The sequence below is a fragment of the Saccopteryx bilineata genome, chromosome 3, assembly GCF_036850765.1.
Source record: "Saccopteryx bilineata isolate mSacBil1 chromosome 3, mSacBil1_pri_phased_curated, whole genome shotgun sequence".
NCBI lineage: Eukaryota > Metazoa > Chordata > Mammalia > Chiroptera > Emballonuridae > Saccopteryx > Saccopteryx bilineata.
In genome coordinates, this window is record NC_089492.1 from 256,443,939 (window position 1) to 256,468,119 (window position 24,181).

The window sequence follows — 24,181 nt, forward strand, 5'->3', positions numbered from 1 at the left end:
TGTTTGATCTCTTTCAATTTTGTTTTTCAGGGTAGGCTCAGATTATGGGCAGCAGTCCTTTAAATTAATTTATCATCATCATGGCTAATGAGGGCTGTTCCAAGGCTGTTGATAGTCCTTTTTCAACAGATAAACATGCCCAGTTCATCTTGACCCAGATCAATAAAATGAGGAATGGGCAGCATTTCTGTGATGTGCAGCTACAAGTTGGAAAGGAAACTTTTAAAGTTCATCGGCTGGTTCTGGCTGCCAGTAGTCCTTACTTTGCAGCTTTGTTCACTGCAGGAATGAAAGAATCCTCAAAAGATGTTGTACAGATTCTAGGAATTGAAGCTGAAATATTTCGAATACTTCTAGATTTCATTTACACAGGTATGTTGAGTAAGCCTGTAGCTTTAAGTAAAGAATGATGCAATCACTCATGTACTGCTATGGAAATATAATTTGATCTTATATGAAAAGTAATTTGGCAATATATTATGAGTCTTTGAAGAGTTCCTATCTTTTGACCCTGTATTCCTTTCCTAGGAATCTAAAGGAACTAATTAGTGATACAGGCAAACATTTATATACCAGGATATTTATTGTAACATTATTTATTTATTTATTTATTTTAAAGAGATAGAGCACACACAGACAAACACAGACAGACAAGAAAGGAGAGAGGTGAGCAGCGTCAACTCATAGTTGCGGCACTTTAGTTGTTCATTGATTGCTTTCTCATACTGCCTTGATGGTGAGGGGTACCTCCAACTGAGCCATTGACTCCTTAATCAAGCCAGCAACCTTGGGTTCAAGCCAGCAACGATGGGGTCATATCAATGATCCCACGCTCAAGCTGGCGAGTGCATGCTCAAGCCGCCAATCTCGGTTTCCAACCTTGGTGTCCCAGGTCGACTATCTGTCCTCACTCAGTTCTACTACCACCTGGTTAGGTTATTGTAAGATTATTTATAATAGTTTATAATTGAATATAACTTAATTATCCCTCAGTAGGTTATATGGTTAAATAAATTATGGTGCATATATATAAAATAGAATATTTTTAAAATCTTGCAAATGATTTAAATACATAACAAGTGCCTGACCAGGCCGTGGCGCAGTGGATAGATTGTCGGACTGGAATGCGGAGGACCCAGGTTCGAGACCTCGAGGTCGCCAGCTTGAATGCAGGCTCATCTGGTTTGAGCAAAGTTCACCAGCTTAGATCCAAGGTCGCTGGCTCGAGCAAGGGGTTACATGGTCTGCTGAAGGCCCCGCCAGTCAAGGCACATATGAGAAAGCAATCAATGAACAACTAAGGTGTCATAATGAAAAACTGATGACTGATGCTTCTCATCTCTCTTCGTTCCTGTCTGTCTGTCCCTATCTATCCTTCTCTCTGACTCTCTCTCTGTCTCTATATAAAATTAAATACATAACAAGTGATATGACGCGTTTCTGGAGCCGTGACGCGTGCATCCTGCGTCACCAGAAGTAGTACTGTACGAGAGCGACTCCGTGCTTTGCGGCGCCGCCACATACAGTGCTCCTCTCACTGACCACCAATGAAAGAGGTGCCCCTTCCAGAAGTGTGGCGGGGCTGGATAAATGGCCTCAGGGGGCCACATGCGGCCTGTGGGCTGTAGTTTGGGGACCCCTGTTATAGACTCTTGGTTATACCTGATATTAGAATTAATATTTATGTGGCACTTTATTGTGATTGAAGATAGAGACCCTGTCTTACCTTCCGCAGTGCCTAAATAAGTGTTTGTTACACTTATACACTTAGGTTGAAAGCATGGACTTTGGTATCTACCCCTGTCCTCAACTCACTTTACTGTGTAACTTGAGTACAAGTTACTGAAACGTTCTTTCTTTTAAAAAAAAAATTATTTTATTGATAGATTTTAGTGAGAGAGGGAGGGGGAGAATGAGAGAGAGAAAGAGATAGATAGAGAGAGAGGAGAACATCGATCTTTTCCTGCATGTGTCCTGACCGAGGATCAAATCAGCAACCTCTGTGCTCTGAGACAACCAACTAAGCTCTCTGCCAGGGCTACTTAAACTTTCTGAGTCTGTTTTCTTAATACAAAAATAAGGAAGAAAAATCCTACTATATGGGGTTGCAGCCAGGGTAAATGAATGTATAGAGCAAGTAATGCTGTGTCTGGTTCATTGTCTGTGTTCCATAAATGTTAGATATCATCATTTAAGTTTTGTGCTCTTTCTACAGATCCTTTGTTGCCTTTTTACTTAGCTTTCAGTGAAATCAGATATAAAATTTTTTAAATATAAGTAAATTTTTTGTGTTTATTTTACTGTACTGGTTATTTTGTCTTCCTGTGTCCATAGGCATAGTGAACATAGCTGTGAATAACGTCCAGGAGTTGATTGTTGCAGCAGACATGCTACAATTGACTGAAGTTGTTAATCTTTGCTGTGAATTTCTGAAAGGACAAATTGATCCACTGAACTGCATTGGGATCTTCCAGTTCTCTGAGCAGATTGCCTGCCATGATCTTTTGGAATTCACAGAAAACTACATTCATGTTCACTTCTTGGAGGTTCAGAGCGGGGAAGAGTTCCTGGCACTTACAAAAGATCAATTGATCAAAATTTTGCGAAGTGAAGAGCTTAGCATTGAAGACGAATACCAGGTCTTCTTAGCTGCAATGCAGTGGCTTCTCAAAGATCTGGGAAAGAGAAAAAAATATGTGGTGGAAGTGCTAGACCCAGTTCGCTTCCCTTTATTACCTCCTCAGAGGCTTTTAAAGTATATAGAAGGTAATTCTTTTGTTCCATATAAAACTAGTCAATTATTCAATAGCTTTTCTTTTTTTGAAGTGTGATAGTGTTTTTATTTTCAGTTCAATAGCAGACATTTATTGAACAATTACTGTATGTAAGATACCAACTTCTGTTTTTTGGGGTAGACAGTAGTACTCCCATATTTCTATCCCTTATTTTAATAGAATCCATATGTACCTTTTTAGAGATTAAATAATAATGGAGATGAGAATTATAGATAAAATTACTGTCTGAGCTAAAATGCTGCTCTTTGGCAGTATTGATTATTTCAGTGTAAGATTTCCTCTTGTTACTTTAAAAATGTCAGCATATGCTAAAAACAAAACCCAATAAATTCTGCAAGTCCTCTCATAAAATAGATTTTATATCGATATGATATCGTAGTTACTATGTAGCTGTTGAATCATCTTTAGGTTCTAAACTTTGAAAATACTTTTCACCACAGTATAAAATATTTTTTCTCTTTATATTAGAAAAATGATAATATTTAAATTTATTTTTTAAAACTACTTTAGCTCTGGTTTCAAGATTTGAGGTTTTTATTCTTGTCCTGCACTGAAACTTAAGGATGTGACTTACAAATGAGCTTATAACTAACTACACTATTAGAATTAAAGGGCCTGACCAGGCGGTGGCACAGTGGATAGAGCGTCAGACTGGGATGCCGCGGACCCAGGTTCGAGACCCTGAGGTCACCAGCTTGTGCGCGGGTTCACCTGGTTTGAGCAAAAGCTTACCAGCTTGGACCCAAGGTCGCTGGCTTGAGCAAGGGGTTAGTCTGCTGAAGGCCCGCAGTCAAGGCACATATGAGAAAGCAATCAATGAACAACTAAGGTGTCGCAACAAAAAACTAATGATTGATGCTTCTCATCTCTCTTCATTCCTGTCTGTATGTCCCTGTCTATGCCTCTCTCTGACTCTCTCTGTCCCATAAAAAAAATAATAAATTAATTTTAAAAAGAATTAAAGGTATAATTCAGTGAGATAATTATATTTAATGTGGATTTTTATATTTTTCCACTGTAACTTAACAGTATTAACAGAATTTTATAGGTTTTCTGAGTGATACTTTGTTTTAATTTATATATATAGTCAATTCTTATTATTCCTTGTATTTATATTCTATAAAGTTGCCACGAATACTGCATTAACAAATACTAAGCCACTGTTCCTAGGGAAAATATGGCTTAAATTCTTACAAGCCTTTAGTCATGACATTTTTGTCAACTGATCAATACATAACCTTGTTTTATGTGTGTTTCTGTCAGAGCACCTTAGTGTGTGTGTGTGTGTGTGTGTGTGTATGTGTGTGTATATATATATATATATATATATATATATATATATATATATATATATATATATGGTTGATGCATTAACATTGAACTCATGGCCAGCTGCACTAGAACTCATGCCTCATTGAAGCCTATATAACATGTATTTTCTATGTAAGACATACACATCACAGCCTTCTTGTACTTGGAGCCATTTTAAACAGCAAAATCACCAAAAAAAAGAGCATGGAAATGTGAAAAACTTGGTACCAAATCTGAAAAGGACACTTGTTTACAGTATGAGAGCTAAAACAAAAGATAGAGTATCACCTTGTTTGGTCTCATCTGGAAACATTCATGTCAGTTGAGTCACATTTTTGCCACTCTTTGGCACATCCATAAATGACCAGGAAAGCAGCATGAATACTGATTTCGGTTACAAATACATTTTAGTGAGTATCAACTGCTAATGTGTAGATTTTTTCCCTGGTATATATTTTTTGTATTTACCACTGGAAGCATTAGGCAAATTAATGTTACTAGCTATATGATATGATATCTATCTCTTGTATTTTAGAGAATGACTTTACTTTTATAAAATGGTATATGGTTTTATAAAAAGTGTAGGTAAGAAAGTATAAAAAAACAATAAATCATCCAATATCGGTCACCCAAAAATAACCAGTTATTAACATTCAAATATCTCCGTTTAGGAGGATGGATGATGATTAAAACATGGTTGGCTGGACAGATAAAAAAAATTACAAGAATAATAATAAAATTAAAAGAATAAGAATCGCCTGACCTATGGTGGCGCAGTGGGTAAAAGCGTTGACCTGAAACACTGAGGTCGCTGGTTTGAAACCCCAGGCTTCCCTAGTCAAGGCACATATGGGAGTTGATGCTTCCTGCTCCTCTCTCCCTTCTCTATCTGTCCCTGTCTCCTCTCTCTAAAATGAATAAATAAAATTAAAAAAAAAAAAAAAAAGAATAAGAATCACCTAACCTGTGGTGGCACAGTAGAAAAAGCAACTAAGAGTTGATGCTTCCCGCTTCTCTCTCCCCTCTATCTAAAGGTAAATAAATTTAAAAAGAGAGGAAAAAAAGTAAGAATCATTCTATACATACTATTTATAATATAAAAATGTATTTAAATCTCACTAAAAGTTAACAAAGAAGAAACTGAAGTAATAACTAATTTCAGATAAATGTTTCTTTTTGTGTATGTGTGTGACAGAGAGATAGAGGACAGATAAGGACAGACAGGCAAGAGGGGAGAGAGATGAGAAGCATCAGTTCTTCGTTGTATCTCCTTAGTTGTTCATTGATTTCTTTCTTATATATATGTGCCTTGACCAAGGGGATTTTAGCGGAGACAGTGACCCCTAGCTCAAGCCAATGACCTATGGGCTCAAGCCAGCAACCTTAGGCTTCAAGCCAGCAACCTTTGGGCTCAAGCCAGTGACCATGGGGTCATGTCCATGATCCCACGCTCAAGCGAGCAACCCTGCGCTCAAGCTGGATGAGCCTGTGCTCAAGATGGTGACCTCAGGGTTTCGAACCTGGGTCCCTGTGTCCTAGTCTGATGCTCTCTCTATCCACTGTGCTACTGCATGGTCAGGCAGATAAATGTTTCTCTGTCCCAAGAAATATTCATTCTAAAAAGCTCTTACAGAATTAAAGACAAAAGATGAAAGTCACTAAAAAATGGAATCATAGTTTCATTTTGCATTTCAATTTTAAATAGTATAGACTCTCTGCTAAGAAAAATGCGGTCATTAGCATTGTTATTTTTCTTCCAGCTCCCCCCTCAAGATTTAGATATTTTTTGCAATCATGATTCTCTTAGATTTGAACTTAGTTCTGTATTTAAGTGGATTTGATGCTCTCTACCAGTTTTTATTTTTATTATTATTATTATTATTGTTATTAGAGAGAGAGAAAAAGGGTGGGGGAGAAGCAGGAAACATTAACTCATAGTAGTTCCTTCCTGTATGTGCCTTGACCAGGCAAGCCCGGGGTTTTGAACCAGCAACCTCAGCATTGCAGGTCAACATTTTATCCACTGCGCAACTACAGGTCAGGCCAGGATTTTGGGAGTGTTTTTTTTTTTTGTTTTTTGTGTGTTTTTTTTTTTACAGAGACAGAGTGTCAGAGGGACAGATAGAGAAAAACAGGAAGGGAGAGATGAGAAGCATCACTTCTTCATTGCAGCTCCTTAGTTGTTCATTGATTGCTTTCTCATATGTGCCTTGACCAGGGGGCTACAGCAGAGTGAGTGACCCCTTGCTCAAGCCAGTGACCTTGGGCTCAAGCCAGCAACCATGGGGTTATGTCTATGATCCCATGCTCAAGCCAGCAACCCCATGCTCAAGTTGGTGAGCCTGCACTCAAGCTGGAAACCTAGGGGCCTCAAACCTGGGTCCTCAGCATCCTGGGTCAATGCTTGATCCATTGTGCCACCGCCTGGTCAGGCAGGGATTCTTAAGTTATGATGATACTACTCTCTGCTCCCCTCAAACTTTGTAAGGTATGTTTTTTGTGTGTTTTTTTGTAATGACTTACCTTTTGTGCTGGATGCCTAAAGAATACTTTAATTATTTTTTTTTGTTTTCCAAAAGATATATTTGCATCAATCCATATAAAAGATTAGCACTCAGACATACTTTAAAACTATGAGAACAGTTTCATAGTTTCAAAACTTCTCTCCTTGCTTTTTTATTAATTAGTAACAACTGATAAATTATTTCAGGAAGCAGATATAACACTAAATATATTCTCTGAAATATGCTAAAATTAGTAGGAAATAATAATGGTATTTTTTCATTATTTTTAATTTCTGTAAAAGTTTGTAATTTTTCATTAGGCTATATCATATACCCTTTCCTTTTAAAGGTTCAGCTTTAATTTAATTTTGGGGAAATTTTCCTGTATGAAATTTTTGAATACTTTTATTTTATTTATTTATTTATTTATTGATCTTTCTGAAGCTGGAAACCGGGAGGCAGTCAGACAGACTCCCGCATGCGCCCGACCAGGATCCACCTGGCACGCCCACCAGGGGGCGATGCTCTGCCCATTCGGGGCGTCGCTCTGTTGCGATCAGAGCCACTCTAGCGCCTGGGGCAGAGGCCAGGGAGCCATCCCCGGCGCCCCGGCCATCTTTTGCTCCAGTGGAGCCTCGGCTGCTGGAGGGGAAGAGAGAGACAGAGAGGAAGGAGAGGGGGAGGGGTGGAGAAGCAGATGGGGGCCTCTCCTGTGTGCCCTGGCCGGGAATCGAACCCGAGACTTCCTCACGCCAGGCCGACGCTCTACCACTGAGCCAACCGGCCAGGGCCTTGAATACTTTTAATGTTTCTTTTGATAATTTTTCTTTAAAATTTTTTTTGATTGATTGATTTTAGAGGAGGAGAGAGAGAGGGAAACATTGATTTGTTGTTCCACTTATTTATGTATTTATTGGTTAATTCTTGTATGTGCCCGGGGAAAAATATGTACAATAGTATAGTAGGAATGAAATACCATTGTTTGACTGACCAGGTGGTGGCACAGTGAATAGAGCATCAGCCTGGGATGCTGAGGACCCAGGTTCAAAACCCTGAGGTCACCGATTTGAGTATGGGCTCACCAGCTTGAGCATGGTATCATAGACATGACCCCATGGTCACTTGCTTGAGCCAAAAAGTCATAGGCTTGGCAAGGGGTTACTGACTAGGCTAGAGTCCCCTTGGTCAGGCACATATATACAAGAAAGCAATCAATGAACACCTAAGGTGTTACAATGAAGAATTGATGCTTCTCATTTCTCTCCCTTCTTGTCTGTCTGTTCCTGTCTGTCCTTTCTCTCTTGCTAAAAACAAGAAAAATACCATTGTGTGATGATTTTTTATTTTTTGATTGTTAAATATATTTTTAATCTTTATGTAAGCTGGGCTTTTCGATATTATTTAAACATTGATTAAACTTTTTTAAACATTACTTTAGGAGTATCTGATTTTAATCTTCGTGTTGCATTGCAAACACTTTTGAAAGAATACTGCGAGGTGTGCAGATCTCCCAAAGACAACAAGTTTTGTAGTTTTCTGCAGACATCTAAGGTTCGACCTAGGAAGAAAGCAAGAAAGTACCTGTATGCAGTAGGTGAGAACCTTTAAAAAAGTAGTAGAAATTATCTTTATTTTCAGAATTAAAACCTTTTAATACTTTTTTATTGTTATTATACATGTTGGGATATTCACGTGTGTCAAATAGACACAATTAACTTCACATACCAGCCACAGATTATAAATTTTGGGTATATAATGCAGTGAACACATCTAAGAATAAAATACTCATTTGACATCTTTTATTCTGTGATCTAAATCTTTGGATTCTTAGCTTACTCAATTATTGTCAATAGGTAACTAAATAAATATTACTTTAAAAGTTGAGAATATGAATCCTACTGAAAAATAAGAAAAATAAACCTCAAATATATTAACTGGTCACGGTGTCTTACATGGTCATTAGTAAGTTGATAGAAGCCAGTGATCTCCAAAGTGTGGGTGTGCAGGATAATCGTATCAAATGAACATATTTAAACCTCTTTTCATTTTTATTTTAAAAAGCATTAAACCTTATCAATATTTGTTATATATTGACAGATTGTCCAGGTTAATATACATAATGTAATTTATATGTAAATACTTACTGTTTAATTTATATGTAATTCTATGTATAATTTTATGTATGCTATGATATATAAATAAGAAGTTTTTGAGTACACGCTTAAATTTTTTTAATGATAAGGATGGGCAATCAAACCAGAATTTCAGTTCACTATTTATAATGACAGAGACACAATGAAACTTTTTAACTAGACAGATAACTAGTTCCTATATTTATGTTTTGTCTAATATTCTATTATAACCAAGGCCAGGTAGTAGAGCACTGTGGTTAAATCATTGCATTTAAGCCATAATCTTTCAGGGCTTGGCACATTTTAAGAATAATATATGTATATATATATGGCAGGCTCTAAAGCATTTATTTCTTGCTGTGAAATAGTTAAACTGAATGTCTAGATGTAGGGGCTAGATCTTTCTCCTTACTACCATTTCCATGTTTAGCAGAAAAGGATTTGCTATGTTCTTCCTTCCTCTCCTTTGTTCAGGTGGATATACTCGGTTGCAGGGCGGTCGTTGGAGTGATAGCAGAGCTCTCAGCTGTGTAGAACGTTTTGACACCTTTAGCCAATACTGGACCACTGTGTCGTCGCTTCATCAGGCTCGATGTGGGCTGGGAGTGGCAGTTCTGGGAGGGATGGTCTATGCTATTGGAGGTAATAATGAAAATGTCTTATTTCCTTATTAGTCTCTAGCTATATGTTGGCTGAATTCTTGTATGCCTTATATACATTGCTAGGTACTATGGAATATATATAAAGACTATAATTCTATATAAACTTTGACTAGAACTCTAATAGTTCTCTTTATGTACACTTTGGCAATTGTGGATAATTTCATTGTATGAACTCTGTTGTTTAACCTAGGGTCACAGTGTCCCATATGACACTTGCAAAAATATATATCCCCCTTTTTTTTAAAGAGACAGAGAGAGTCAGAGAGAGGGATAGATAGGGACAGACAGACAGGAACAGAGAGATGAGAAGCATCAATCATTAGTTTTTCTTTGTGACACCTTAGTTGTTCATTGATTGCTTTCTCATATGTGCCTTGAACATGGGCCTTCAGCAGACCGAGTAACCCCTTGCTCAAGCCAGCGACCTTGGGTCCAAGCTGGTGAGCTTTGCTCAATCCATTTGAGCCCGCGCTCAAGCTGGCAACATTGGGGGTCTCAAACCTTGGTCCTCCGCATCCCAGTCCTATGCTCTATCCACTGCACCACCGCCTGGTCAGGCATGTATCCCATTTTTTGATGCCACAGAAGTATTTATGGGGGCCCTTCAAAAATGCTGCGACTTTGTTAGCTATTATTAATACTACCAACATTGTTATCTTAAGATATTTCTTAGTATATAATTTTAAAATAATTTTATTATCAAATAATTTGGTTTGTTATAGAAAATTTTGCTAAAACCAAAGCATATGAAAAAATAAAAATCATCTATACTATAATTATACTACCCAGAGATAATCAGAGTTAATAGTTTAGTTTATTCCCTTCTAGATGCATACTGATTTGGGTTAATTTTCTAAATATTATTTTTTAAAAATAGATATAATTCACATACCATAAAATTCACCATTTAGGGTATACAGTTCAGTGATTTTCAGTATATTTACAAAGTTCTGCAACTATCACCACTAATTCCAGAACATTTTCTTTTTTCTTTTTTTTTAATTAATTTATTTATTTATTCATTTTATTTTATTTATTTATTTATTTGTTTGTTTGTATTTTTCTGAAGCTGGAAACGGGGAGAGACAGTCAGACTCCCGCATGCACCCGACCGGGATCCACCTGGCACGCCCACCAGGGGGCGACGCTCTGCCCACCAGGGGGCGATGCTCTGCCCCTCCAGGGCGTCGCTCTGTTGCGACCAGAGCCACTCTAGCGCCTGGGGCAGAGGCCAAGGAGCCATCCCCAGCGCCCGGGCCATCTTTGCTCCAATGGAGCCTCCCTGTGGGAGGGGAAGAGAGAGACAGAGAGGAAGGAGAGGGGGAGGGGTGAAGAAGCAGATGGGCGCTTCTCCTGTGTGCCCTGGCCAGGAATCGAACCCGGGACTTCTGCACTCCAGGCTGACGTTCTACCACTGAGTCAACCAGCCAGGGCCTTATTTATTCATTTTAGAGAGGAAGGGGGGAGAGAGAGAGAGAGAGAGAGAGAGAGAAAGAGAGAGAGAAGGGGGAGGAGCAGGAAGCATCAACTCCCATATGTGCCTTGACCAGGCAAGCCAGGATTTTGAACCGGCAACCTCAGTGTTTCCAGGTTGACGCTTTATCCACTGCGCCACCACAGGTCAGGGCTTCTTTTTTTGTTTTTAAGTGCCTGAGATGGAGGCTCCATGGAGCCATCCTCAGCACCCCAGACCAGTGTGCTCAAATCAGTCAAGCCATGGCTGCTGGAAGAAAAGAGAGAGACAGAGAGAGAAGGGGGAGGAATGGAGAAGCAGATGGTAGCTTCTCCTATGTGCCCTGCCCGGGAATGGAACCCGGGACAACGACATACCAGGCAGATGCTCTACCACTGAGCCACCTGACCAGGACTTTCCAGAACATTTTCATCACTGCAAAAAGTCATTCTTATCATTTGGAGAGAATTTTATATCAGTATATGGAACTATTTACTAGCCATGTTACCAGACTCCAACCAAGGGTCAACATTGCAAAGGAGGCTTTTCTAAGGATCAGCAGTCTATGTTAACTCCTTCTTGCACAGTAGGAGTTTTATATACTTTCAAGAGTCAAGGGCCTGACCTGTGGTGGCGCAGTGGATAAAACGTAGACCTGGAATGCTGAGTTCGCCGGTTTGAACCCTGGGTTTGCCTGGTCAAGGCACATACTGGAAGCAACTACTGTAAGTTAATGCTTTCCAATTCCCCTCCCTTCTCTCTCTTTCTCTCTCTTCTCTATCTAAAAATCAATAAATAAAATCAAAAAGTGGAAAAAAAAGAGTCTGGGGGAGAGAAAAGGATTCTAAACCCTTATGAAGTTACATGTGCTGCAAATATCTTTTCCTGCTCTGCTGCTTCACCTTTCACTCTCTGTGGTATCCTTTGACAAACAGATGTATTTAATTTTAATGTAGCAACTCCATTATTTTTTTCCCTCTATGGTTAGTGTTTCTTGTACATTTTTATTTTTATTTATTTTTATTTATATTTTACAGGGACAGAGAGAGAGTCAGAGAGAGGGACAGACAGACAGGAACAGAGAGAGATGAGAAGCATCAATCATCAGTTTTTCGTTGCGACACCTTAGTTGTTCATTGATTGCTTTCTCATATGTGCCTTGACCGTGGGCCTTCAGCAGACCGAGTAACCCCTTGCTCGAGCCAATGACCTTGGGTCCAAGCTGGTGAGCTTTTTGCTCAAGCCAGATGAGACCGCACTCAAGCTGGTGACCTCGGGGTCTCGAACCTGGGTCCTTTCGCATCCCAGTCTGACGCTCTATCCACTGCGCCACTGCCCGGTCAGGTTCTTGTACATTTTTAAAGAAATTCTTCCCTACTCTCGAGTCATGAGAATATATATACCTTTATTGTTTTCTAAAATTTTAGTATTTCCATTTACATTTATGTCTGTAATATACCTAGAATTGAGTTTTTATGGGTAGTATGTGTAGGGTACCAGTTTCATTTACAATATTTTTATTATAAAAGCAATTTTCCTAGTATAAAATTTTTTTTGTATTTTTTTTTTCTGAAGTGAGAGCAGGGAGGCAGAGAGACAGACAGACTTCCCCATGAGCCCAGCCGGGATCTACCCAGCATGTCCGCTAGGGGGTGATACTATGCCCAGTTGGGGCATTGCTCTGTTTCAACCGGAGCCATTCTAGCACCTGAGGCAGAAGCCATGGAGCCATCCTCAGTGCCCGGGCCAACTTTGCTCCAATGGAGCCTTGGCTGCAGGATGGGAAGAAAGAGAGAGAAAGGAGAGGGGAAAGGGTGGAGAAGCAGATGGGTGCTTCTTCTGTGTGCCCTGGTCGGGAATCGAACCTGGGACTTCCACATGCCGGACTGATGTTCTACTGCTGAGCTAGCCAGCCAGGGCTTAAAAAAATTTTTTTCCCCTCATTGTTCTGCAGTATAAACTGTCATATGTCAACTAATTAAATATATGCATAGATGTTTCTAGATTTTTTTTGCAGTTTTATAACTTTATTTAACAATGAGCAGTTAGTTATCATCCACATTAACTGTAGATTCTTGAAAGTGGTGACAACCTGACCAGGTGGTGGCACAGTAGATAGAGCATTGAACTGGGATGCTGAAGACACAAGTTTGAAACCCTGAGGTTGCCAGCCTGAATGCAGGCTCACTGGCTTGAGCATGGGATTGTAGACATGACCCCATGGTCACTGTCTTGAGCCCTTAGATCGCTGATTAAATCCTAAAAGATCACTGGCTTAAGCCCAAGGTTACTGGCTTGAGCAAGGGGTCACTGGTTTAGCTGGAGCCCTGGTCAAGGCATGTATGAGAAAGCCATCATTGAACAACTAAAGTGCCGCAATTATGAGTTGATGCTTCTCATCTCTTTTCCTGGCTGGCTGTCTCAAAAAAAAAATTATTTTCTGTTTGTTGCTAGATAAGGATTACATGAAAACTCAAATTTTACAAGTGTCAAAATGCAAATTACATGAATTGTTTGGGTGGTAGAATTAGAAATAGATAATAGGATGCCTGACCAGGCGGTGGCGCAGTAGATAGAGCATCGGACTGGGTTGCGGAGGACCCAGGTCTGAGACCCGGAGGTCGCCAGCATGAGCGTGGGCTCATCTGGTTTGAGCAAAGCTCACCAGCTTGGACCCAAGGTCGCTGGCTTGAGCAAGGGGTTACTCGGTCTGCTGAAGGCCCACAGTCAAGGCACATATGAGAAAGCAATCAATGAACAACTAAGGTGTTGCAACGAAAAACTAATGATTGATGCTTCTCATCTCTCTCTGTTCCTGTCTGTCCCTATCTATCCCACTCTCTGACTCTCTCTCTGTTTCTGTAAAAAACAACAACAGATAATAGGAAAAACATGTCATTGCTTCATTCAATGGACTTTAATAAATGACAGTGCTATGATTTAAAAATAAACCTGCTGGCTTGACCTGTGGTGGTGCAGTGGATAAAGCGTTGACCTGGAACACTGAGGTCATCGGTTCAAAACCCTGCACTTGCCTGGTCAAGACACATGTGGGAACTGATGCTTCTTGCTCCTCTCCCCTTTCTCTCTCTCTCTCTCTCTCTCTCTCTCTCTCAAATTAATAAGTAAAATAAATTTTTTTAAAAGTTTAAAAATAAATAAATAAGTAAATAAAAACCTGCTGGGCAAATGAGTTTTTGTAAATACTGTAGTATAATATTAGACATAATGAATTTATGACAACATGGAATGCTACTGAATATTGTATTACAGTTGTTGGCTATTAGCATTATTACACCTCCTAATATGTGTCTCTTTTATTTAACTCAGGTGAAAAAGATTCAATGATTTTTGACTGTACTGAATGCTATGATCCAGTTACTAAACAGTGGACGACTGTAGCTTCAATGAATCACCCCCGCTGTGGTCTGGGAGTGTGTGTGTGTTATGGGGCTATATATGCTTTGGGTAATTATGCTGTTCAAATTCTTACCCAGATTCTGATTACTTTAGAAATTTTCCTTCCCTCCCATAACAAACTCGTATTATTTCAGCTTTATAAATTCTTATTCTCCCTTGACCTGTGGTAGCCCAGAAGATAAAGCATCGAACTGGAATACTGAGGTCGCTGGTTTGAAACCCTGGGCTTGCCTGGTCAAGGCACATACAGGAAGCAATTACTCTGAGTTGATGCTTCCCGCTTCTCTCCCTACTTCTCTCTCTCTTTCTCTTCACTCTAAAAATAAATAAATTTTAAATTCCTATTCTCAAAATATTACTTGGGAATTTTGTCAAATGTAGAGCTCTTAGAAAGAGATGGAGATAAAATATAGATGAGATGTCCAATGAAACACTTCAGCTGATAGTTAAATCTCATTATTGGTATAAGTATTCTGAATATGCAGAAGTTATTTCAGGATAGTTTTTCAAAATACCAAATTTCCTATGCAATATGTTGAAATTTTTGTGTGTTTTTTAAATTTTATATATCTAGTTGAAAAGAGGCAGAAAGAGTTAAAAGATCAGAGTTCTACTGACAGATCTAACAGATCTAAGTTAGTCAAATTCTAACTTTTCGGCCCTGGCCGGTTGGCTTAGTGGTAGAGCGTCGGCCTGGCATGCAGGAGTCCTGGGTTCAATTCCTGGCCAGGGCACACAGAAGAGGTGCCCATCTGCTTCTCCACCCCTCCCCTTCTCTGTCTCTCTCTTCCCCTCCCGCAGCCAAGGCTCCATTGGAGCTAAGTTGGCCCAGGCACTGAGGATGGCTCTATGGCCTCTGCCTCAGATTCTAGAATGGCCCTGGTTGCAACAGAGCAATGCCCCAGATGGGCAGAGCATCACCCCCTGGTGGGCATGCCGGGTGAATCCCGGTCGGGTGCATGCGGGAGTCTGTCTGACTGCCTCCCCATTTCCAACTTCAGAAAAATACAAAAAAAAAAAATTCTAACTTTCCATATGATCTTGTACAAATAACTCCTCTCTTCTACATGATAATCATCCATAATGTGAAGTTGTCGGATTAGATGTTTTTCTAAGGTGTTTTAGATAAATGAGATTCCTTTATCCGAGATATAACATTTTTCTGTTTGGTTACAGGTGGATGGGTTGGAGCTGAGATAGGGACCACCATTGAACGATTTGATCCTGATGAAAATAAGTGGGAAATAGTTGGTAACATGGCCATGTCACGCTACTACTTTGGCTGTTGTGAAATGCAAGGTAATTGCTGTATAAAATATTTTTCCTGCTTGACCTGTGGTGGCACAGTGGATAAAGCATTGACCTGGAACACTGAGGTTTCTGGTTTAAAACCCTAGGCTTGCCTGTTCAAGGCACATATGGAAATTGATGCTTTCTGTTCTTATCCCCCTTCTCTCTCTCTTTCTCTCTTTCTCTTCTCTCTAAAATGAATAAATAAAAGTCTTTTTATTTGTGACAGAGATAGACCAGAAGGGAGAGAGATGAGAAGCATCAACTCTTTGTTGCAGCACCTTAGTTTCTCATTGATTGCTTTCTCGTATGTGCCCTGACCAGGGCAAGGGGGGGTGGCTATAGCAGACCGAGTGACCCCTTGCTCAAGCCAGCGACCTTGGGCTCAAGCTGGTGAACCTTGCTCAAACCATATGAGCCCATGCTCAAACTGGCGACCTCAGGGTTTCAAAGCTGGGTCCTCTGCACCGCAGTCCGACATTCTATCCACTGCGCCACTGCCTGGTCAGGCAAATAAATAAAAGTCTTTAATAAAATAAATAAATAAAAATTTTGCCTGACCAGGCAGTGGTGCAGTGAATAGAGCATTGACCTGGGATGCTAAGGACCCAGGTTTGAAGCCCCAAGGTCGCCAGCTTGAGTGCAGGCTCATCTGGTTTGAGCATGGGCTCACCAGGTTGAGCACGGGAGTGCTGGTTTGAGTGTGGGATCATAGACGTGATCCTGTGGTCGCTGGCTTGAGCCCAGAGGTTGCTTGCTTGAAGCCCAATGTCTCTGGCTTGAGCACAAATTTACTTGCTCAGCTGTAGACTCCCAGTCAAGGCACATATGAGAAAGCAATCAATGAACAACTAAGATGCCATAATGAAGAATTGATGCTTTTCATCTCTCTCCCTTCCTGTCTGTCCCTATCTGCCCTCTCTCTGTATATTTTTCACTAAAAAAAATAAAAATTTTTTTCTGATAAAAAATATTTTTAAAAACTGAACTTGAGGTTTTATTTGCACAAAAGTATATTTTATGTCAGTATTAAATGATTAACACTAACTATATGGAAGTTCTGCTTTTATCCTCATATCTTTGAACCTCTTATTTATTTATGTATTGCCAAAATAATCTTTTTTTTTTTTTTTCAGAATAAACAAAGCTAGAATTTAAAATTCTAGATAGGCAAAAATACCTGACTAGCAAAATAAGTATTTAAAATGTCATTCTGTTTTGTTTGGTTTTTGTTTTGTTTTTTTTACAGGGACAGAGAGAGAGTCAGATAGAGGGATAGATAGGGACAGACAGACAGGAACGGAGAGAGATGAGAAGCATCAATTATCAGTTTTTCATTGCGACACCTTAGTTGTTCATTGATTGCTTTCTCACATGTGCCATGACCGTAGGCCTTCAGCAGACTGAGTAACCCCTTGCTCGAGCCAGTGACCTTGGGTCCAAGCTGGTGAGCTTTTTGCTCAAGCCAGACGAGCCTACGCTCAAGCTGGCATCCTCAGGGTCTCGAACCTGGGTCCTTCCACATCCCAGTCCGACGGCTCTATCCACTGCGCCACCACCTGGTCAGGCTGGGGTGGTTTTTTTTTTTGACAGATACAGAGAGCGAGTCAGAGAGAGGGACAGATAGAGACAGACAGGAAGAAAGAGATGAGAAGCATCAATTCCTCGTTGCGGCTCCTTAGTTCAGTGATTGCGTTCTCATGTGTACAGCAGAGCGAGTGACTCCTTGCTAAAGCCAGCTATCTTGGGCTGAAACCAGCAACTTTGGGCTTCAAGCCAGAGATCTTTGGGCTCAAGCCAGTGACCCTGGATGGGGTCATGTCTATGATCCCACGCTCAACCAGCAACCCTGCGCTCAAGCTAGTGAGTCCATGCTCAAGCCAGATGAGCCCCTGCTCAAGCTGGCAACCTTGGGGTTTCAAACCTGGGTCCTCTGCATCCCAGTCCGATGCTCTATCCACTGTGCCACTGTTAAATGTCATTCTTTATTGTAATTTTCTCTCCTAAGCCGGATTTAGTAAGTATTTCTAAATGGGGAGAGACTATCAAAAACAATCTTTTTTATTTATTGAAAATTTAATTCATACCCTTAATTCTTTGTAACATGCTTAAATGTGGGCTGTGATAAACTAGACAAAAGTCGATTTTGTCTTAAAAAATTGGTAAGCCCTCTGTAGCATCAGCATAGCAAACTGAAATCACAACTATTACTTTTGATAATTATTATATCTTTTTTCCTATAGCATCTGAGCAAAAATATTTCATTTCAGGTTTAATTTATGTAATTGGGGGCATCAGCGATGAAGGAATAGAGCTTTGTTCTTTTGAAGTTTATGATCCACTTTCCAAGCGTTGGTCTCCACTTCCTCCAATGGGAACCAGGAGAGCATATCTTGGGGTGGCTGCACTCAATGACTGCATCTATTCTATTGGAGGGTGGAATGAGACACAAGATGCTCTTCATACTGTAGAAAAATATTCCTTCGAAGAGGTAGGTTGGATGATTTCAAATTTTAGAATCCTGTGTTGTTTTTTTACTGTCTATAAGATCTGTAGTGGTGTGAGTTCTTTCATTCATGATATTGATCATTTGTATTAAGTTTTTATCTCTTTTCAAAGAACTCACTTTTGGTGTCATTGATTTTTTTTCTGCAGATTGTCCACCTATTTCATTCATTTCTGTTTCTATTTTTTTTTCTTTCTATTTGTTTTGGGTTTAATTTGCTCTTTTTTTTCTAGAATCAGATGTGTGTGTGTTTTAAGTGGGAGGAGTGGAGATAGTGAGATAGACTCCCGCATGCACCCCGACTGGGATCCACTGGGCAACTTCTGTTTGGGGCCCATGCTCAAATCAACCAAGCTGTCCTCAGCACCTAAGGCTTAGGCTGAGACCAACTGAACTATCCTCAGTCCCCAGGGCCAACACTCAAACCAATAGAGGCACTGGCTGCAGAAGAAGTAGAGGGAGATAAAGCGGGAGGGGGGGGGCACGGGATGGCGGCAGAGGATCACTTCTCTTGTGTGCCGTGACTGGGAATTGAACCCAGGACAACTATATACCAGGCCAGTGCTCTATCCATTAAGCCAATGGGCCAGGACCAAATGTTATGTTTCTTAAACTGCTTCTGGTTATTAAAGCCATCAAAACCTGAGGGTTTTTAAATTTTATTTTCCTCATTAGATTGTCTTGGCACCTCTGTTGAAAATCAATTCACCATAAATGTGAGAATTTATTTCTAGACTCTTAATTTTATTCATTTATATATGTCTATTCTTATGCCAGTATCACACTGTTTTAATTACTGTAGCTTTGTAGTATGTTTTGAAATCAGAGAGTGTGCGTTCTCCAACTTTGTAGCTTTCTTTTTAATTGGTTTGGGTATTCTTGGTCCCTTGAATTTTATATAAATTTTAGGATCAATTTGTCAGTTTCTATCAAGAATCCAGCTGGGTTTTGATAGAGATCACATTGAATCTGAGATCAATTTTGGGACTATTGCCATCTTAACAATATTCGGTCTTTTCATCTTGACCATGTGATATCTTTCCATTTATTTAGGTCTTCAATTTATTTTAACAATTTTTTATTTTAATTTTTTTAAAGATTTTATTTGTTGATTTTACGGGTGTGTGGGGAGTGAGAAATATCAACTCATAGTTGCTTCACTTTAGTTGTTGCTTGCTGTATGTACTTTGACCAGGCAAGCCAGGACCAGCATCCTCAGTGTTCCAGGTTGACGCTGTATCCACTGTGCCACCAAAGGCCAGGCACATGTTTTATAGTTTTCAGTTTATTGCACTTTAGTGGTTAAATTTATTCCTAATTATTTTATTTCTTTTGATCCTATTGCAAATTGAATTGTTTTCTTAGTTTTATGCTCAAAATTTTCATTGCTGGTATATAGAAATTCAGTTCTTTTTTTTTTTTTTTTTTTCATTTTTCTGAAGCTGGAAACCGGGAGGCAGGCAGACAGACTCCCACATGTGCCCAACCGGGATCCACCCAGCACGCTCACCAGGGGGCGATGCTCTGCCCATCCAGGGTGTCACTCTGTCGCGACCAGAGCCACTCTAGCGCCTGGGGCAGAGGCCAAGGAGCCATCCCCAGCGCCCGGGCCATCTTTTGCTGCAATGGAGCCTTGGCTGCGGGAGGGGAAGAGAGAGACAGAGAGGAAGGAGAGGGGGAGGGGTGGAGAAGCAGATGGGCGCCCCTCCTGTGTGCCCTGGCTGGGAATCGGACCCGAGACATCCGCACGCCAGGCCGACACTCCACCACTGAACCAACCGGCCAGGGCCCAGAGGTCACTGTCTTGAACAAAGTGTCGCTGGCTCTGCTGGAGGACCTTACCCCCACCCCCTGGTCAAGGCACATATGAAAAAGCAATCTTACTCTCTCATAGCCAGTGGCTCAACTGATTCAAGCATCAACCCCAGACAGGGTTGCTAGGTGGATCCCAGTCAGGACACATGTGAGAATCTGTTTCTCTCTTTCCCTTCCTCTCACTTAGAAGAAAAAAAAAAGAATGGAGAAAGCAATCAATGAACTAAGGTGCTGCAACTATGAGTTGATGCTTTTCATCTCTCACCCCTTCCTGTCTGTCTGTCCCTATCCCTCTCTCGATCTGGCTAAAAGATTCACTTTGTAGCATTGAGGAATAATCATTGTTCACCTTATTTTTTCTTTCTTTTTTTTTTTTTTATTAACAGAGAGAGGGATAGACAGGGACAGACAGACAGGAATGGAGAGATGAGAAGCATCAATCATTAGTTTTTCGTTGTGCGTTGCGACACCTTAGTTGTTCAATGATTGCTTTCTCATATGTGCCTTGACTGTGGGCCTTCAGCAGATCCAGTAAACCCTTGCTGAAGCCAGCAACCTTGGGTCCAAGCTGGTGAAGCTGTGCTCAAACCAGATGAGCCCGCGCTCAAGCTGGTGACATTGGGGTCTTGAACCTGGGTCCTCTGCATCCCAGTCCGGCGCGTTATCCACTGCGCCACCATCTGGTCAGGCTATTTTTTATTTCTTTTATGGGGGTGATGCTCTGCCTATCTGGGGCCACTGCTTCATTGCTCAAAAATGAGCCATTTTTTAGCGCCTGAGGCAGAGGCCATGGAGCCATCCTCAGCACCCGAGGCCAGCTCAGTCTAACCAAACGAGCCATGGCTATAGGAAAGGAAGACAGAGAGAAAAGGGGGAGTGGAGAAGAAGATGGTCAATTCTCCTTTGTGCCCTGACTGGGAATTGAATCTGGTACATCCACATGCCGGACCAATGCTCTAGCATTGAGCCAACTGGCCAGGGCCTAATCATTTTCACTTTTTATGATTTTATAAACATTATTCATGATGTACTTTATGTCCAGGTTCTTTTTTTGGATTTTTTTTTTTTTGTATTTTTCTGAAGCTGGAAACGGGGAGAGACAATCAGACAGACTCCCGCATGTGCCCGACCAGGATCCACCCTGCACGCCCACCAGGGGCGACGCTCTGCCCCTCCGGGGTGTCGCTCTGCCGCGACCAGAGCCACTCTAGCGCCTGGGGCAGAGGCCAAGAAGCCATCCCCAGCGCCTGGGCCATCTTTGCTCCAATGGAGCCTTGGCTGCAGGAGGGGAAGAGAGACAGAGAGGAAGGAGGGGGGGTGGAGAAACAAATGGGCGCTTCTCCTATGTGCCCTGGCCAGGAATCGAACCCGGGTCCCCCACACGCCAGGCCGACGCTCTACCGCTGAGCCCACTGGCCAGGGCCTGGATTTTTTGTTTTTGTATTTTTCTAAAGTGAGAAGCAGGGAGTCAGAGAGACAGATTCCCAAATGCAACTGACTGGGATCCACCCGGCAAGCCCACCAGGGGGCCATGCTCAGCCCATCTGGCATGTTGCTCTGATGCAACCGGAGCCGTTCTAGTGCCTGAGGAACCATGGAGCCATCCTCAGCACCCGGGCCAACTTTGCTCCAATGGAGCCTTGGCTGCAGGAGGAGAAGAGAAAAAGAGAAAGGAGAGGGCAAAGGGTGAGAAGTAGATGGGCACTTCTCCTATGTGCCCTGGCCAGGAATCAAACCCCAGACTTCTACATGCTGGGCTGACACTGTACCACTGAACCAACTGACCAGGGCCTTTTTTTTTTTTTAAAACCTAGCTACTAGCTCATTTCTCTCTTGATTGTTTCCCAGGACTTTTATTAGCTTTCCTATTTTCTGAAGTAGGTTTTGACAATTAATTTTGGCTATAGCAACTTATTGAAATTTCTTGAAGGAACATTGTTTACCAGGAGTTAAACTTTTTGTTCAAGGGCCACATACAATCTCTTCTCTAGGCATATTTAGTGTTTTTTTTAAAATTTATTCTATTTTTAGAGAGAGGATAGAGAGATAGGAAGAGAGAGAGAAGTAGGAAGGAATAGGAAGCATCAACTCCCATATGTGCCTTGATAGGGACAGACAGACAGGAAGGGAGAGAGATGAGAAGCATCAATTCTTTGTTGCAGCACCTTAGTTGTTCATGGATTGCTTTCTCATATGTGCCTTGACCAGGGGGCTACAGTGGAGCGAGTGACCCCTTGCTCAAGCCAGCGACATTGGGCCTCAAGCCAGTGACCTCAGGGTTTCAAACCTGAGTCCTCTGAGTCCCAGTCCAGTGCTCTATCCACTGCACCACCACCTGGTCAGGCAGGCCAGTTTTGTTTTTAAAATATTTTATCTATTGATTGATTTCAGAGAGAAAAGAAGGGGAGGGAAAGGGGGAACATTGAACTGTTCCTGTATGTGCCCTGATCTAGAATCGAACCGGCAACCTCTGTGCTTCCGATGATGCTCTAACCAACTGAGCTATCTGGCCAGGGCAGTTTTTTTTTAAATACATTTTTAATGTGGAAAATTAATTCTTAGTTTGTAGGTTTACACAAATAGCCTATTGTTTCCCACCCCTGATCTAAAAACTACCTTTCTGTAAGCCCTGGCTGGTTAGCTCAGTGGTAGAGCGTTGGCCTGGCGTGCAGGGGTCCCGGGTTCGATTCCCGGCCAGGGCACACAGGAGAAGCACCCATCTGCTTCTCCACCCCTCCCCCTCTCCTTCCTCTCTGTCTCTCTCTTCCCCTCCTGCAGCCAAGGCTTCACTGGAGCAAAGATGGCCCAGGCACTGAGGATAGCTCTATGGCCTCTGCCTCAGGCGCTAGAGTGGCTCTGGTTGCAACAGAGCAACGCCCCAGATGGGCAGAGCATCGCCCCCTGGTGGGCATGCCAGGTGGATCCCGGTCGGGCGCATGCGGGAGTCTGTCTGACTGCTTCCCTGTTTCCAACTTCATAAAAATACAAAAAAATAAAATAAAATAAAAATAAAGATGGTTTTTCATCTGGCCTGTGGTGGTGCAGTGGATTGAGCATCAGCCTGGAACTATGATGCCACTGATTCAAAACCCCAGGCTTGCCTGGTCAAGGCACATACAAGAAGCAATCAATGAACAACTAGAGTGAAGAAACTATGAGTTAATGCTTCTCTTTCTCTCTCTTCCTCCCTCTCTAAAATCAGTAAATAAACTTTTTAAAAATAAAAAATAAATAAAAATAAAAACTACCTTTCTGAAAATACATTTTGCCGTCACTAACTCACTAGGCGTTTCTTGTGTAGGATTTATATTGTCAAATAAATTTGGCAAGTGTTTTTCACTGTATTATTCTCCTGGCAATTTATAAGGGTCATTAGCATTTTAAAAAAATTTTAAATCCCTTCTGTATACTCTATATCAGTGGTCCCCACTGACCGGTTTAATGTCAGAAAATATTTTCACGGACTGGCCTTTAGGGTGGGATGGATAAATGTATCATGTGACCGAGACAAGTGTCAAGAGTGAGTCTTAGATGGATGTAACAGGGAATCTGGTCATTTTTAAAAAATAAAACATTGTTCAGACTTAAATATAAATAAAATGGAAATAATGTAAGTTATTTATTCTTTCTCTGCGGACCGGTACCAAATGGCCCACGGACCTGTACCGGTCCGTAGTCTGGGGCTTGGGGACCACTGCTCTATATAACTGTTTCTTTTTGGAGCTTTGTGTGTGTGCGTGTGCATAGATTGCCTCCTTGTACTCCATAGAACTAGGTTTTTAGAATGCCTGCTCTAGATTATTTCCTGATAATAATTTATAATCACAGACTTATTTTTCAATTATTTTTTCTCTAAATTCACTACTTTGCATCCATTTAAGTTTATTTTATTTTTATTTTTTTATTTTTTCATTTTTCTGAAGCTGGAAACAGGGAGAGACAGTCAGACAGACTCCCGCATGCGCCCGACCGGGATCCACCCGGCACGCCCACCAGGGGCGACGCTCTGCCCACCAGGGGGCGATGCTCTGCCCATCCTGGGCGTCGCCATGTTGCGACCAGAGCCACTCTAGCGCCTGGGGCAGAGGCCACAGAGCCATCCCCAGCGCCCGGGCCATCTTTGCTCCAATGGAGCCTTGGCTGCAGGAGGGGACGAGAGAGACAGAGAGGAAAGCGCGGCGGAGGGGTGGAGAAGCAAATGGGCGCTTCTCCTGTGTGCCCTGGCCGGGAATCGAACCCGGGTCCTCCGCACGCTAGGCCGACGCTCTACCGCTGAGCCAACCGGCCAGGGCT

General features: G+C 41.5%; 1 protein-coding gene across 10 annotated transcripts in view; it reads left to right on the forward strand.

The window, feature by feature from the left end:
* Positions 1-24,181, forward strand: part of IPP (intracisternal A particle-promoted polypeptide) — a 111,099-nt gene that overhangs the window by 75,994 nt on the left and 10,924 nt on the right. For 4 of the 10 annotated variants that reach the window (XM_066269336.1, XM_066269334.1, XM_066269337.1 and 1 more), the window contains exons 2-9: positions 31-372; positions 2,335-2,766; positions 8,049-8,204; positions 9,217-9,384; positions 14,188-14,325; positions 15,454-15,576; positions 17,838-18,058; positions 19,516-22,431. In XM_066269336.1, the coding sequence (XP_066125433.1) occupies positions 81-372; positions 2,335-2,766; positions 8,049-8,204; positions 9,217-9,384; positions 14,188-14,325; positions 15,454-15,576; positions 17,838-18,058; positions 19,516-19,881 (1,896 nt within the window). In that variant the 5' untranslated portion in view covers positions 31-80 and the 3' untranslated portion in view covers positions 19,882-22,431. Of the gene's footprint in view, positions 1-30; positions 373-2,334; positions 2,767-8,048; positions 8,205-9,216; positions 9,385-14,187; positions 14,326-15,453; positions 15,577-17,837; positions 18,059-18,748; positions 18,870-19,515; positions 22,437-24,181 lie in introns of those variants that run through there. The other 6 variants (XM_066269342.1, XM_066269340.1, XM_066269344.1 and 3 more) reach the window with 5 other exon arrangements.